The 17,230-nt window shown below is 43.7% G+C and overlaps 1 protein-coding gene across 1 annotated transcript in view; it reads right to left on the bottom strand.

Moving 5' to 3' along the window:
• The window catches only part of LOC142403044 (nuclear cap-binding protein subunit 1-like), a 53,078-nt gene that overhangs the window by 23,424 nt on the left and 12,424 nt on the right, over window positions 1–17,230 (bottom strand). Inside the window, exons 9-13 of the mRNA XM_075489156.1 lie at window positions 15,799–15,896; window positions 12,683–12,746; window positions 6,857–6,967; window positions 5,489–5,553; window positions 4,665–4,727 (exon numbers count right to left, since the gene is read on the bottom strand). Coding sequence (XP_075345271.1) covers window positions 4,665–4,727; window positions 5,489–5,553; window positions 6,857–6,967; window positions 12,683–12,746; window positions 15,799–15,896 — 401 coding nt within the window. The remainder of the gene's footprint in view (window positions 1–4,664; window positions 4,728–5,488; window positions 5,554–6,856; window positions 6,968–12,682; window positions 12,747–15,798; window positions 15,897–17,230) is intronic.

The raw sequence follows: 17,230 nt of genomic DNA, 5'->3' as shown, positions 1-17,230 counted from the left end.
GGCTTGTGTTTAGCCTAAGGACAATAGGCAGGATCCCCAAGTCCTTTTCAGCAGAGCTGCTCCCCAGCCAGTCAGTCTGCACCAGCCAGTCAGTCTGCAACCTGCACCACTGCAGGGGGTTAGTTCATTCCAAGTACAGGACTCTGCGTTTGTCCTTGTAGAATTTTGGGAGGTTCCTCTCAGGCCATTTCTCCAGCCTGAATAGGTCCCTCTGAATGACAGCCCTGTCCTCAAGCATATCAACTGCACGCCCAAATGTAATGTTGTCTGCAAGCTTGATGAGGGTGCATTCTGTCCCCTACAGGTCATTGATAAAGATCTTAAACAGGACAGGTCCTAGGACTGACCCCTGTAGTACTCCACTTGTAACCAGGCTCCAGGTAGAGTACAAACCATTAACCACTACCCTCTGAGCCTGACAAACCAGACAGGCTTTCATCCATCTAGACCATAACAATCCAATTTGGATACAAGGATTCTGTAGGAGACCACGTAAAAAGCTTTTCTAAAGTCAAGGTGGATGACATTCCCTGCTCTCCCCTCATCCACAAATTTAGTCCTTTCATTATACAAGGCAATGAGGTTGGTCAGGCATGATTTACCCTTGGTAAACCCATACTGACTGTTCCCAGTCACCTTATCCCTTGTGCTCAGAAATGTGTTCCAAGAGGACTCACTCCATGATTTTCCCAGGGACCAAAGTGAGACTGACAAGCTTATAGTTCCACAGATTGTTCTGTTGGCCTTTTTTGAAAATGGGTGCAACATTTACCTTTCTCCAGTTATCAGGGACCTCTCCTGATCTACACAGCCTTTCAAAGACAATAGAGAGCAGCCTCACAATGAAATCAGCCAGCTCTCCCAGCACCCTCAGGTGCAGCCCATCTGGTCCCATGAATTTGTATGGATTGAGATTTCTCAAGAGATTCCCGACTTGATCCTCTTCCACTACTGGTAATTCTTCTCCTCCTTGAACACTATCTCTAAGCACAGAGACTCAGGAGACCATGTTTGTGAAGACTGAGGCAAAAAAGGCATTGAGTACCTTAGCTACCTCTGCTGTCACTAAATCATCTGCCCCATTCAGCTGCAGGCCTGCATTTTCCTTGTTTATTCTTTTACTGATAACGTAGCAGCAGAAGCTCTCATTGCCCTTTATGTCCTTTGCAAATCTCAATTCAAGTTGAGCTTTGGCTTTCCTAATACCATCCCTGCATGCCCAGGCAATGTTTCCAAATTCCTCCTTTGTAGACTGTCCTTCCTTCCACCTCCTGTGCACATCCTTTTGCATTGGACCTCAGTTATGATCTCCCTGATTAGCCAAGCTGGCCTACTTGGTTTCCTGAGTATCAGGATAGACCATTCACGTACTTGGAGGAGGGTGTCCTTAAAGACCTGGCAGCTCTTTGGAGTTCCTTTGCCCTTCAGAGCTGTCTCTCATGGGATTCTCCCTACCAGTCCCCTGAATAAGACCGCATCTGCTCTCCTGAAGTCTAGGGTCTGTATTCTGCTACTCTTCTTCCTCACTCCCCTCAGGATCTTGAGCTCCACTATTTCATGGTCGCTACAGCCAAGGCTGCCATTGATTATCACATCCTCAAACAGTTCTTTCTTGTTAGTGAATAGCAGATTCAGCTGTGTGTCACTCCTGATTGGCCCATCCAGTACCTGTGTCAAGAAGTTATTCCTGACACCCTCCAGAAATCTCCTTGACTACTTGCATCCCTCTGTGTTGCCCTTCCAGCAGATGTCAGGGAGGTTTAAGTCCTCCATAAAGAACAGGGTCTGGGATCCAGAGAATTCCTCCAGTTGTTTAAAGATGACTGACTGCTTTCTAATCCTGATCAGGTAGTTTGTAACTCCCACCATGATGTCACCCTCACTGGCCTCTCCTCCCATCTTGACCAACAAGCTCTCAATCAGCCTGTTGCCCATTCCATAGAAGAGGTCCATGTATTCAATTCGGTCCTTCACATAGAGGGCAACTCCCCTCCTCTTCTTCCCTGCCTGTCTTTTCTGAAGAGTCTGAATCCATCCATTACAGAACTGTAGCTCTCCCACCACAGCTCTCCCACCACATATGAGCTCTCCCACCACAGCTCAGCTACTCATCACAGTTCTTCATCTGCACACAGAGCTCTAGCACTTTGTTTGTTTCCCTGGCTGTATGCATTTGTGCACAGGCACTTGAAGGGGGCCCTTTTGTCCTGCTTTATCCTTCCAAGTGCTTTCTCGCTCCCATCACCCCACCCCATGTACTTTCCACCCCATTTTCCATTCCCTCATGTCACTTCATGGTATGAACTCCATCACCCAACATACCTAATTGAAAGCCATTCTCACCATGTTGGCAAGCCTGTTGGCAAAGATGCTCTTGCCTCACCTTGTCAGATGGATCCTGGCTCTCCCTAGCAATCCTCATTCCTCAGAGGGACCCACAGTCATAAAAGCCAAAGTGCTGCCTGCAACACCAGCCGTGCAGCCAGCTGTTAACTCACAGAATGCATCCACTCCTCATGTAGGTTTGAGAATACTACCCATGTCCTTCACCTTTGTCCCCAGAGCTCTGTAGTTACTCTTGATATATTCCAGGTCTCCCCTGGCAGTGTTATTGGTGCCCACATGGATGAGCAGCAAGAGGTAATAGTCCAAGGGCCAGACAAGTCTTAACAGTCTCTCCACAACCATCCTGGATATGGGCCCTTAGCAAGAAACAAACCTTCCATGACAGCATGTCTGGTCAGCAGATGGGTGCCTCCATCCCCTGCAGAAAGGGATCTCCAACCATTATCATCCGCTGCTACCTCCTGGTGCTAATGCACAATTCATGCCCAGCTGGCTCTGAAGCCTCCCTTACAGAGCCTGTTCCCCTGCATTAGCTATTACAGGACTGTACTGATCCTATAAGCCCTTAAGGAGAAGGAGCCTTTCTCCTGCTCCAGAAGTTACAAGTCTCCGGCCTCCCTCATCTTGGCTATCTCCATCCACCACTGGTTTAAGTGTAGCTTCTTGCTGTCCCTTCTTCCTTGCACTATGTGGTTCAGGCTCTGGTCTTTGCAAGGTCTCTGTGCAGACCCTGTTGATCCCTTTGCCTTCCCTAATGCTACAACAGCCTGCTCACCTCCTTACACAGCTCCTTTACCTGGCAACTCTGCTCTTTGACTAGAGCACACCTCCCACAAGCAAAACCACCACTACCTCCTGCTTCAGGCAATTCCTGCAGCCCCAGATCTCGACAGCGACATTCTTCCTCTAAAGCTCCAACTGGAACAAGACTTTTAATTTACCAGGGGTGTTGTTTCCAACCAGTGCTGGGGACAGAGCCCTGTGGCACATCACCACCACTGCTGTACAGCCCCACACTGTCTGGAGCTCCCTGGTGTGCTGACTGCCCTTCTAACTACTTCTGTTTTCTGTACTCTGGGAGCTGCATTTCTGCTTACCAGCTAAACAGGCATCACCCACAGCAGCTGACCAGCAGATTACTCCCTAGTCAGCAGACTGTTTTAGACTTTCATGTTTTACAGTGTACACAATTTGAAGATAAGGAGCCAGTCTATCACTATTTCCTTATTGGCCATTAGCAATCTTAGGAATCCCATCTTCATAAGGTAACTTTTTGAATGGCTTCTCTGAAAAATTAAAGCAGTGTTTGCTCTGTTGGTTAGACTGCTTTCCCGAGGAACCAAAGCTTGTGTGATTTCACTATGTTCCTCCCTCCAAACAATTTTTGGGTTCTTAGCTGATATTAAATATATTTCAGAGAAAGAGAAGTCTCAAAGACAGTTATATTCTTTAAAGTTTTGTGAAAACTGGCAGCTTGGTAGAGAGATATCCACATCAGTGTTCCCAACAAGGGGAATGCAGGCAATGAAAAAACAGCTATTTGGAGGCTCCCACTTGGTCAGTCAACATGAACAAACTTGATAATCAGCAAACGCACAACTCCCAATTGGCACAACACAGGGGACATAAGTAAATCTAAAGTAATGCATCACATACAGGGCTGCACCCCTCTTCCCAGGGACACCTAGGCACATTGGCTATGGGATGCAGGTATGGTAGCAGGCTGCAGAAGTTAGACTGTAGGGAGGACTAAGCCCCCAAGTAATCTTTCTTTATATGTGGGAGCAGGACAGGATGGGAGTAAGCAGAAGGCATGGTACCTGGAATACAAGGCTTTGGGAAAGCTATGGTTAGGCACTGAGGGGGTGCAGGGAGCTCCTGCTAGAAGCCAAAAGATCAAGATTCAGGGGGAGGGTGGGGGGTGTCATGTTAGGATGGCACTCAGAGAGTGAGGTTACACATATGAATGCAGGGAGCCAAAGGGAAGGAGAGTCAAGGCAAATTACTGATAAGTAGGAGAACCCTTCTGAAAAGCTTGCAAACAACTGACTGAGGTGATAAGGACAAAAATCTACAAGCAAATCAGGTTTCCACTGTTTACAGAACACAGTAATGCTTGGATATTCATTACAGAAAACTGGGATTGTTTTTATAGTGACTAAAGGTTACCAACCTTGTCTACCAAGGAATAGCCGTAAACAGGTGGGGGGAGGGGTCAAAAGTGTTAGTGGAAAGCAATTAACAGAACCACTATGTTGTGACATTTGCTGGATAAGTTTGAAGGTTTAAGTTCTGATGGGAGACAGAGACTGACTTACCAATCTTCCCAGCTCCAACGGAACTGAAAGTTACTCAGGTGGTGGGAAAACCAGTTAATAAACCTTTTTTAAAAGAAGAAAGTTCTATTAAATACCAGAACTGCAAAGAAAAACAACAAACAAAAAAATCCCCACAAACCTCCTAATTGACAAGTAGAATACATCTATAAGAAAATCTCAAAGATAAGCCCAAACTCTCCAATCTGTAGTCATTAATGCATTAAATAGACATCGATGTTGACTCATACAAAAAGACTGAATTGAGAGTCAAAAGCCAGCCTTTATGGATGAATGTGCAGTCTCTCTTGTTCTGGTGCATATACAAGACTAATGACTTACTAAAATAAGCAGTGAAAAAAACTTAGTGCAAGTCTACAGGTTTTCACATTTTTGCACAGTAATTTTAGTTCTACATAACGCAGACCACTCAAACCACAGAAACACCATTGCTCTTTTCCAGCTAGCCAACCTTCCCATAAACCCACTTCCAACTCTTTCCTTCCTCAGCCCAATAGGGAGGAGAAAGTAGTACATAACAGAAGGGGGTATGGATGTGGAAGAGTTGTCATATTTTTTATAGCTGCACTGTATAGCTAATCAGACTAGTGACTTGAAGGAAAGAGTTTCTGGGGGAAGAGAGGCAAGTGGTCAGTTCATCCCTTACCTTCTCTTCAGATGGCTCAAGTCTAGAGCCCCAAAAACATTTTGTACAGAACCAAACTGTTTATCAAGGATTTCAGATGATCCTTTTCAAAAATGCATCAATATCCAATGCACAAGAAAAATGAGAAACATTTTCTGTTGTCCCCAAAATACATACTTACCTGTCTATACATGTAGTATTCATTGTATCCAAGCGCATGTAAAGCATTTCTGTGGCTTGTGCAAGCTGAAAGTTTCTTATTAAAGTTAACAGAGAAGCATCTGAAATCATAAGTTACTCCATTTTTCAGAGATGATTTTGTCAACTCTCTACTGACAGCTCCCTGTCTCTATATCATGACTTACCCCATTTTGAAAAGGCCACAGGAATAAATAAATAATGAAACATGCAGTTTTCTCCAATAAGTAACACCTATTCTCTAATCCAAGTCTGGTTTTTTTTCCATTAATTACAGTGAAACCATTAGCTGCTTTTACTGGAAGCCAGAATCCCCACCATGAGACAACAAAAACTGCACACTAATGATATGAATGGACATCAACTTCATTATGGACCACATTTTTATGATCTCACAGTTTTAGCTTCACATGATCCTGTTGCTGCCTAATCAACAGACCATCTTTGCTCATCATTAACAGCTCAAGAAAGTACGTCCATGCTGGCCTGACCCAAAGACCATGGCCAGCCAACCCTGATTCTTTGTTGCTGTATCCCTATTGATACTTACTGCAAGCAGGTACCCACAATTTTAGGGATAGTCTCAGTGAGAGTTTAGGCTATGTGGTTACAATCACTGGGTGATTTCAAGCAGTAGAATAAAAATTTGGGAATGGAATTACCAGTAGGTATGTCTGTTAGTCCTCCATTCTCAGTGACTGTAGCTCATTAGCCACAATGTAAAACTACAATGAAAATGGGCCAATGCAATACTCGGAATTAGCTAGGAGCTGATACTTCCTTCCTCACCATTAGCTACTCTCTGACCTGAGAGATTATTATTGACTTTATGAATACTCCTAGTCCATTTCAGTGCAAACTCAAACAGGTTAATTTATCTACTACACTTTGCAGTGAGATGGACTAGGAGCACTCATACTGCTGTTACAACAAAAGATTTAAGAAATTAATAATTTCCTTTCCTTTTCCAGGTTTTAATGTGACTATAGCCATGCCACAAGCCGCCCTGATGTAAAAACAGGGCTCAGAATCACGCAAGTTATTTATTCCATCCCTTGGCTACAAGAGGGCTCCTCAAAAAGATCTGAGGAAGAATCAGAACAAGGTCTCTCAGTTTGCCTGGTCTGCAAGCTAAAGAACAGGCTTAGATGCGAATGCAGGCTTTACTTATGACGGCTGAGCTGTGTTATTCCTTCATGTGATCAGTGTTATTGGCAAAGTTTCATACAGCTAAATATGGAAAGAAGGAAAATTTATTACTGCTGACATTTATTGTTATTCCATCTTGTACAGAACAAAATAAAAAAATACTCCATTTTAAAAAGGCTCTTTAGCAGCATGAAAAGGATACAACTTGTGGTAAAGAGCCAGGCTGGAGTTTGCACAGTTCAATGAGGAGTGCTGTGTACATAACCTCAATATGCGGTGGAGATGGAAGCTGAAACAATTCTGCAAATATTACCTACATGGGAGGAAAGCACAGAATCAGAGCACAGAATCAGAGCACAGTCAGACTCAGCCTGCACAGTCCTGAACTTGAGAACAGCAATGCACACATTCAGCAATTATATACCAAAACAAGGCCCATTTTATTCTGTCAAACTCACATTCTGGGAATAAGAGAGGAGCTTCAAAAGATTCTTCACCATACTAATATAAGCCTCCTTAATTACCCCTATCATTTTAGATTAATGCCATGCATAAGACTAGCATTATGCAACAACTCTGTTATGTCTAATAAATACAACGAACAGTGTAGAAATGTGCACTGAGTTATAGCATGAGCTAACGCAATATTATAGCAGAATCTGAGGAAGGAAGGAAGCGAGAAAGCTAGCTGAATTCATCTGCTCCTGACCTAGGAAAGTATTAAATGAAAGATAAGCATTTAACATGAAAAAACAGTTGCATGAAAGTGCCATCTGTACCTTTCTTATAGCACTGCGTTTACTTTACTCCCACCTAAAAAGTTATATAAGGGTATTTGCATGTCTGTTAGGCAAAAAACTGCTCCTATCCTCAGGATACAAAACAGAAAAAAAAAAAGAAAAAAAAAGATAAGGACTGATCTACTTGAGACATTACATAGGACTATGTTTTTGAAATTCATCAAGTGTTCATTATCAAATGTTCAGATACAAGTTTCAAACTGGCATATCATACTTGGGGGGGGGGGGGGGAGGAATCACCCGGCTACCTGGAAGATCAGGGCACTGATGACATACCCAGACTCTGTAAAGCTTAAGTTCTAAGTTAACTTAAGTTCTAAGTGCTTATGTTGTTTTGACACTTTGGTTTGACAGACAACAATAATATTAACACATACATCTATGTGGAGCTATTAAGAAAAAGGGGCCAAACTTCAGAGCGTTTCACACAGACTACAGAGTAGTATGGAGAATTCTGGGCTTGGCCTTATGAACTTTAAAGACATGAGGTCCCACAGGTGATTAATCCTTTCAGTCACCACTACAAGTGGGTTTATTTGAAGAGGGATAGAGTGCTTTCAGTTTATATTTACTTCTGCCTTGCAAATAAAGAAAAGTGTTGTTTTAGCATTTAGAAAATATCAGTTAGGCTGAATTATATGTATTGCTCTATGTCCATCTGCAAAGCAAGGGAAATCTCTTAGAGATGTTTATTATATTGTAGTTGAAGGCAATGGATTATCAACTTGACAGGCCTTATAGCAATAAGCAAAATAGCAATAAGCAAACGGAATACAAGGCTGCAGAATTCACACTAAAGTTTAAAACACTGCAGCTCTGCTGAAAACATTTGTAGACAAGAAATAAGGTTAGTATTCCAAAATAAATTCAAATACTTCGGAGGGAAACCAAGGAAATTAGCAGTTATGCTCAGTTAGTATATCAGCTTTCCATTTCTTCTCAGTAAAGGGACAGGCAAGGAAAGAGGGGCAGAGGGGGCTTGCCATCTGTGTAAAAAAAAAATGGACTGATTGCACAGAGCTGTCTTTGAAAGACAGTGATGAACAGGTTGAGAGCTTATGGGTGAAAATTAGAGGCCAAGCCAACAAAGGAAACCTCGTGGTTGGTGTCTACTATAGGGGAGGATGTTGACAAAGCGTTCTTACTTCAACTACCGGAAGCATCACACTCGCGGGCCAAGAGTAAAGTCAAGACCCTGAATTTTAGGAGAGCGAACTTTCAGGTGTTTAAAGAACTCGTGGATGGGACCTCCCTGGGAAACTGCCCTCGGGGATAAAGGAGCAGAAGGGAGCTGGCAGCTCTTTAAGGACGTTTTTCGTAGGGCACAAGAGCTCTCGATTCCCACGCGTAAGAAATCAGGCAAGGAAGGCAGGAGACCAGCATGGCTGAGTAAGGACCTTCTGGTCGAGCTGAAGCGCAAGAAGGAAACGCATAGTGAGTGGAAGCAGGGACACGCGTCCTGGGAAGAATATAGGGATGCTGCCCGGGTGTGTAGGGATGGGACCAGGAAAGCTAAGGCACAGCTGGAGCTGAATTTGGCAAGGGATGTGAAGAATCATAAGAAGGGCTTCTACAGGTGCGTTGGCCGGAAAAGGAAGACTAAAGAAAACGTACACCACCCCCATGCCACCCCCCCCCAATAAATAAGACAGGAGCTCTAGTGACAACCGACTTGGGGAAGGCTGAGGTACTCAACGATTTTGTTTTGCCTCCGTTTTCACTGGCAATCGCTGTTCCCACATCTCTCAAGTCCCTGAACCTCAAGGCAGGGACTGGGGGAACAAAGTCCCTCCCATCGTAGGAAACGATCCGGTTCAAGACCACGTGAGGAACCTGAACATACACAAGTCCATGGGACCTGACAAGATGCATCCCAGGGTGTCTCGTCCCACTCGATGGGTTGTGAGATGGGTGAATCTTTTTGATTCCCTGACGGTTTGTGTACCGACAAAGGCCGATCTCTGCTCGGCAGAGCCGCGTGGCCGGTAGAGTCACAACAATGACCCAGAGGAACAGTCTGGCCAGCATCTTTATTAACTGGCGAATTCCACAAACGGACAAACTTAACGAACTGGCAAGCCCAACAAACGAACAGAGGCGATTTGGCAACGGAGCTATTTTCCGGGCAACCCGCCACAATTTATCCCAAACTTACATATATTGGAAGAGTAGAGGGAGAGAGAAGCGAGAAAAGGAAAGGAAAAGAGAGGAGGATAGAGAAAGGAAAAGTATCACCACCCTTGGATCCCACGATGACAGGCGTGGCAATCCTCCGGTGGTGGGGGCTCACGCGCGCGGTTCCCTGGGAGGCGTGTCTTTTATACGCTAATCCCCGCCTCCAGGTACGCCCCTTGAGGACTTACATGGTTCTTGTTCTAGAAAGTTCTCAATCTTCTGCGCAGGCGCTGGGGGAAGGGGGTGGTCACGAGGGGTCTCTCGGGTGGTCGCAAGCCCCTTCCTCAGATAAACTCTGTGTGACCTCTGGCCATAGATGGTAAGGTCCGTCGGAACCCGGAACCGCGCGTCCTCCGACGCGCTCTCCCGGTCTCCCCCACCCCGTGCTCGCCGACCTGCCATCGCCATGCAAATAGCGCCTCGCCTCGCCACAATGTTTGAGACGTTAACTCTTTCAGTCTCTCACACAGGGTCCTGAGGGAACTGGCAGACGTAGTTGCTAAGCCACTGTCCATCATATTTGAAAAGTCATGGCAGTCAAGCGAAGTCCCCAGTGACTGGAGAAAAGGGAATATCACACCCATTTTTAAAAAGGTGGACCCTGGGAACGACCGACCAGTCAGCCTCACCTCTGTGCCCGGTATAATCATGGAGCAGATCCTCCTGGAAGCTATGTCGAAGCATACGGAAGACAGCGAGGTGATTTGAGAAAGCCAGCATGGCTTCACCAAGGGCAAATCGTGCCTGACTACTCTAGTGGCCTTCTACGATGGAGCGACTGCATCAGTGGACAAGGGAAGAGCAACTGATGCCCTCTACCTGGACTTCTGTAAGGCCTTTGGCACGGTCCCCCACAACATTCTTGCCTCTCAATTGGAGGGAGATGGATTTGATGGATGGACTATTAGATGGACAAGGACTTGGCCGGATGGCTGCATCCAAAGAGTTACGGTCAACGGCTCAACGTCCAAATAGAAACCAGTAACGAGCGGTGTCCCTCAAGGGTCCGTACTGGGACCGATACTGTTTAATATCTTCATGACTGACGTAGCTAGTGGGATTGAGTGCACCCTCAGCAAGGTTGCGGATGACACCAAGCTGAGTGGTGCAGTTGATACTCTAGAGGGAAGGGATGCCATCCAGAGGGACCTTGACAGGCTGGAGAAGCGGGCCCGTGCAATCCTCATGAAGTTCCACAAGGCCAAGCGCAAGGTCCTGCACCTGGGTCGGGGCAGTCCCCAATATCAGTACAGACTGGGTGATGAACGCATTGAGAGCAGCCCTGCAGAGAAGGACTTGGGGATACTGGTGGACGAAAAATTGGACGTGAGCTGGCAGCGTGCGCTTGCAGCCCAGAAAGCCAATCGAATTCTGGGCCGCGTAAAAAGCAGCGTGGCCAGCAGGTCGAGGGAGGCGATTCTCCCCCTCTACTCCGCTCTCGTGAGACCCCACCTGGAGTACTGCGTCCAGCTCTGGGGTCCCCAGTACGAGAAAGACATGGACCTGTTAGAGCGGGTCCAGAGGAGGGCCACGAAAACGGTCAGAGGGCTGGAACACCTCTCCTATGACGAAAGGCTGAGGAGAAGAGAAGGCTCCGGGGAGACCTTATTGCGGCCTTTCAATACTTAAAGGGGGCTTATAAGAAAGATGGAGAGAGGCTTTTTTACCAGGGCCTGTAGTGACAGGACAAGGGGTAACAGTTTTAAACCGAAAGAGGGTAGGTTTAGGTTGGAAATAAGGAAGAATTTTTTTTTACGACGAGGGTGGTGAGACGCTGGAGAACGGGTTGCCCAGAGAAGTTGTGGATGCCCCATCACTGGAAGCGTTCAAGGTCAGGTTGGGCGGGGCTTTGAGCAACCTGATCAAGTGAAAGATGTCCCTGCCCATTGCAGAGGGGGTGGTCTAGATGATCTTCCAACTCAAACCAGTCTATTAATATAAGAATTTCATCTATACAAACTTTGGTTATTTTCAGATTTGATGAGTTTCTGAATCAAATAATTTTTCAAGGCCTTTAAGTAGTCTGTTTAATCATGATCTGCGATAACTGTTTTTGGAAGTAATGTGTAACTGAGCATAAAGTAATATTCTGTAAAACAGCTGTACAGACACCTGAGGTGTTAACATCCCTGAAAGTACTTAGATGTTAACGGCAGAAAAACTTTACTAACTCTGAGATTTCTCTTGACTGAACTTGGTGTACAGAAAGTGTCTCAAGCTGACCAAAAGTAAATTTCAGGGCATTCAGAATATTTGGGGTTTTGGTGCAAAGTTGAATTGTTAATCCCATCTTGATTAAGGTAAGCATTCCACAATCTTATGACTTCTTGCATTTAGCTCTGAATTTCATTTCTAGTTACCTCTTTTTAAGTTTTTCACATGACAATTTAGTGTTATTACTGCAATCACTTTTTATCTTTTAACTTTAGACAGGAGTTTTTGAAGCAAGTTTTATACATCTCTGCATCTTGTTAGCAGTCCACTGAAAGGAGGCAGCAAGAGGAAAACTACATTCCTATTCCAATATATATTTATGGTTATTTAAAATCCTCCAACTTGAAGGAGAAAACATACCACAAACATACCATATTTCACAACAAATGCCTTTCAGGGGCATTGGTATACAATTCATCCAAGTGACTTAGAAGATCACTTAAGAGATCACAGAAAAGACTAACTTAAAAGATCTTGTGAATAAAAGTTACTGAAATGCAGTCATCTCCAAGACAGTCTAGCACATCAGAGTGATTAACACAGAGAAACATTCAAGAACAGCTTGAGAAATACCACAACTTGGAATGCTTTTGCACCATAAGATCCTGATTCCTGAACAAGGCTCCTAAACATCACATACATAAATTAATAACAATAGTAATAATAATAATAGTTGAATTATTATTATTATCTAACCTGTTCAAAGCCGTTGCACTTTAAGTCAACAGGATAAGACTGCAAACTCCTAAATCATACTGTAATTTAATAAATAGATTCATCATGGAGTTAATTGGGGTATGTTACTTTGGAAATAAAGAGGTTATCTGTAAAACACATACCTCTACTATGTGGTAGTTCAAGGGGATCTTATTATTTCCTGGATAGCTCAACAACTGTGCAGCACTGCAAATTAACAGATGCATTTAGTTTAAACTGAAATACAGCAAAAATTATGTAGATATTAAACATACATGAAATACTTAATTCTTTGCAAGAGTTTACCCTTATGAAGCAGGTAAAATAAGCAGACCTCAAAGACCAAAATTGTCTATTTATCCACAGAACACATACAAAAAGCCTGGCACAAACTCTTAACAGCAGTACCTGAACCATGGTTCGGAGAGACACATTTCATCTCCATACCCAAGCAATGCTTGAACACAGACTGCTAAACAAAACACAGTTTTACGTAAACCCTCACGGTGACCTGTGATGCTGTCATCCATCCACTAAAGGACAAACTACATTGGTATATCAGGAAAAACAAAAAAAAAATCCAAACAGTAGATTTGCTTTCCAGTCATTCTCAACCCATCAAACTAATGGGCTACAGAAGACATATTAGTGTTACAAATGAATTGATTAAAAGATACAGCATCACCCATTATTTATAAAATGAAAAAAAAAAAAAAAAAGCCGTTTTTCAAATTTTAGCTCTCTAGCACTTCTTATAACCTCCCTCTAGTCTTACTTTCTTTGGGGAAATAAAGTCCCCTCCATTAACTTCAACAGCACTGGATTTCTAGTCTCTGCCAAGTCAAAAAGCCGTAACCAAAAACCTACAACACATATCCACACTAAAAACACTATTCCTGCCTAATTTTTGCACAGTATACCAAGTTTGCTGGCTCTTACTTGGGAGCACAAGAGAGCTAAATATCTGTGGTAAATTATTTGGGTTACCAATTATCCATATCAGATATTATTTCAGCAGAAATGAAGAACTCTAACTGGACTGTTCCCTGGCAGCAAAAAGAATTGCAAGAGAAGTGTTAAGACTGGCCTCAATGGAAAATGAATAGGAATGTCTGGGTGTGGAAGCACCAGAAAGAAGAGGGAAGGAAGGCCCTGAGTACATCCCCCCCCAAGGTTTTGCTGCTGGACTGTGGTGGGTTAGCCTTGGCTAACAGCCAACACCACACACATGCCCCACCCCACCCCCAGCTGCTCACTCACTCCCCTCTCCCACAAGATCGGGAGAAAACCAAAGGAAGATGAAAAGACTCGTGGATCAAGATAATGACAGTTTAATAGGGAGAGCAAAAGCTGCACATGCAAGCAAAGCAAAATAAGGATTTCATTCACTACTTCCCATTGGCAGGAGGATGTCCAGCCACTTCCTGGAAAGCGGGGCCTTAGCATATGTAATGGCTGCTTGGGAAAACAAACTCCATAACCATGAACGTCTCCCCCTTCCTCCTCCTTTTCCCAAACTTTTATTGCTGAGCACAATGTCATATGGTATGGACTATCCCTTTGGTCGGTTGGGGTCAGCTGTCCTGGCTGTGTCCCCTCCCAGCCTCTTGCCCACCCCCAGCCTACTTGCTGAGGGGGCAGTGAGTAACAGAGAAGGCCTTGACACTGTGCACTACTCAGCAATAGCTAAAATATCAGTGTATTATCAATACTGTTTTGGTCACAAATCCAAAGCACAGCACCATACGGACTGCTATGAAGAAAATTAACTCCATCCCAGCCAGACCCATTACATGGCCTTAAAATAATGACTTATAAGAATGCTCAGCAGAGGCTCCCCTCAACTCTTTTTCCTTTGGAGCTGCTTTTAAGCTGAGGTTCTTGCACCTGGCCCTGCATGAGCTACACTGCAGTTGTGTTGCAGCTATGCCTACGCCTGAGCTTTTACCTCCCCGATTCTGACCCACTGACTCGACCTCAGCCCTGCCTCACAGACTTGCCTGGTGATCACCGGACTGTGCTTGACCCTGGTTATCATCATGGACCCGCTCTGCTCTTGATTGGGTCCTGAGGGACTGCACCCTGTCAGCGAGGACACTGCCCTGCCTTGTGGCTCCCTGACAGGCTATAAGAGCATATGTTAATGTCACCAAGATTTACAGGTCATCAAGATCCTAGCACACCTCTACCTGCAGCTTATCAGGATACCCAACTTGGGGAAAGGAAGGGCAGCCTAAAAGAAGTGATAGCCCACATCCAGACTAAAAGATTCAAGCCATTAAGAGATAATGGTGGGAAGACAGAAGAGGGTAGGAGCCATAAGACACCCAGATAAGGAGATACAGAACAGAAACAGTGAGCAAATCCTACTGACTCTCAGAGGTGTCCGACACAGGATGGAAAGACAAAAGATTGCAACTACTTGTCAACTCCTTAAGCATACAAAAAGGCCCCAAACCAGCACACAGTTGCTAAATGAAGAACAATCCAGGAGACATGAGGAGGACTTGGTAGCTGGTGGGAATCCCTTGTCCTTGTCAATTCAAGGAATCTTGAACAGATTATCCAGATACAACCATCTTGGTGCCCAACTGCTGGACAGACCACTTGGGACTCACTCATGTTTTGATGCCTGAGAGGGTGAGTGTGAATGAGCTTTACTTCAGTTTTATTTTAAAATTAAACCATCTTCCCTCCCCATAAGGTCTCTCATTGAGATTTGCTACATTGTTGCAACATCATTTCCTACAGCTGCACAGAACTTTAAATAATAAACTTTGTTGACACTGTACTGGCTCCCATGCAGACCTAGCTCAACTATCTCTTCCATATAATTACAAAAAGAAGAAAAAAGAATGGGATGAAGAAGCAGGAGCAACAGGAAACTTCCAGACAGAGCCAGTTCAACACTCATCATGCTTGTGCTGGAAAGCATGGTACAAATACATTGAGAGTCTCTGCAGCACTGCAAAGAGTGGGTCTGTGCCATCCTCCGTAGAGAAATCCTGGATAATCCAGGATGCAATCATCAGGGTGCCTCAGCCCTACTGAATTACATGAACAATCCATGATCAGGATACTCCAGCCTCACATTATTCCAGATAACAGCGTCAACCATAGTTCAATGAACACTTCAGGAAATGCTGAATTTCAAACTTTTACTTAAATGTTGTTGGGCTTTGAAGGTCCCTCATGTTAGGGGAAGCCATGATTGTATATAAACAGTGCTGGGAACCCATAAGAATAAGCAGCATCTTACCAAGTCTTTCTCTCTTTCCAGTGGGATTTGATGATGCAGTGGAGGTTTTCTTCTATTACAAATCTTTCAACAGAATGACTGCCAGGCATGACAGGGCCCTATTAAAATGGAATCAAGATTGATGAAAGACCACTGTAGAGAAACACAATTTTTTAATACACACGCACATATATAAATAAAAATAAAACTTGATAGATTTAATTAGGCACTCATGGAGATTTAACATCAGCAAGTTTTAGAGTCAACAGCTAAAAGATGGGCTTCAAACTTCAGTACAAAGTTACCAAATACAACATTATCATAAGAAAAGATTTTGGATTTTTGTACCAGATTTGTACATGAATCATGTAAAAATCTTATAAACAAATAACCAGCTATGATTTCAACTGCACCCATATTTACAATGAAACAGTTTTGGTGACATTTATAGTTTGTTAATTTCACGTACAAGATTTAAATACTTCTATATTTAGGCAGCTGGAACCATGCTAAACAATTGATGTTTTGCACCTTTTTTTTCTTCAAGTTACACAAAATTATTATACATCGGGAGTGTATTAATACACACTTCATCTTTTCCAGTTACAGCACAGAAGATCAGAGTGATCTGGGAACTGACAATGCAGCCTGCTCTAGTTGCAAAGTGAAAACATTGCAGCTTTAATCATCTCAATGTTCTGTCTTTATGCTGGTTATAAAAGCATAGTTTAATAGCTAGCTTAACAAACATGCTTTACTTCATAATTAGTCCACAGCGTGTCTTAGTTGTATATTCACTGTCTGTTACTATGCATCAGCTGATGCAAGAACTCAAGCTGCAAGAACTCGATTGCATACCAGTACCCTATTATCCTTTACAGACTTGCAAAACTAGACCCAAAGCATCACAAACCTACATTTATAGCAAGTGCAATACTTGCAAAAGATAACTATTTCACTGGCTCTGAGAATTATCTTCCAAAAACCCAAAAGAAATAGTCCCAGAAACATCCTAAAAAGTAGGACAGAATGATTTTGTAAGCACATTGTTAATTCTTTGTAATGTGCTCACAGTTATGTATCAATGTTCCAGAAAATATAATTAAATGGCACTGAGATTACTGTATCTATTTGCTCTTCCCATTGTGGCTATAACAGCTCTGTTCACAGAAAGGTGGAAATTTTGACTAGGCAAGGGCAATCTCACTGTAAAACTAAAGAACCATCAAGGTATAAAGCATGCAGGAGCAAGTATAGGCCATACTGGTAGAAGAGTGATGTTGCATGTTAAAGGGAGCACAGATGCAAATCAGATCAACAAGCTAAACATGTAAATAAGTAACAGAACCCTGATGGACTGAAATTCCAGGCCTAAACAGGGAAAAGATGTAGTATTTGACTACATGACTGACTGTGACAGCAACACAGGCTATAACATGCTGAGTAAAAAATA

Source organism: Mycteria americana (assembly GCF_035582795.1).
Source record: "Mycteria americana isolate JAX WOST 10 ecotype Jacksonville Zoo and Gardens chromosome W unlocalized genomic scaffold, USCA_MyAme_1.0 Scaffold_32, whole genome shotgun sequence".
Taxonomy (NCBI): domain Eukaryota; kingdom Metazoa; phylum Chordata; class Aves; order Ciconiiformes; family Ciconiidae; genus Mycteria; species Mycteria americana.
Note: the sequence above shows the minus strand (reverse complement) of the source record. Positions and strands in the feature narration are given on the sequence as shown.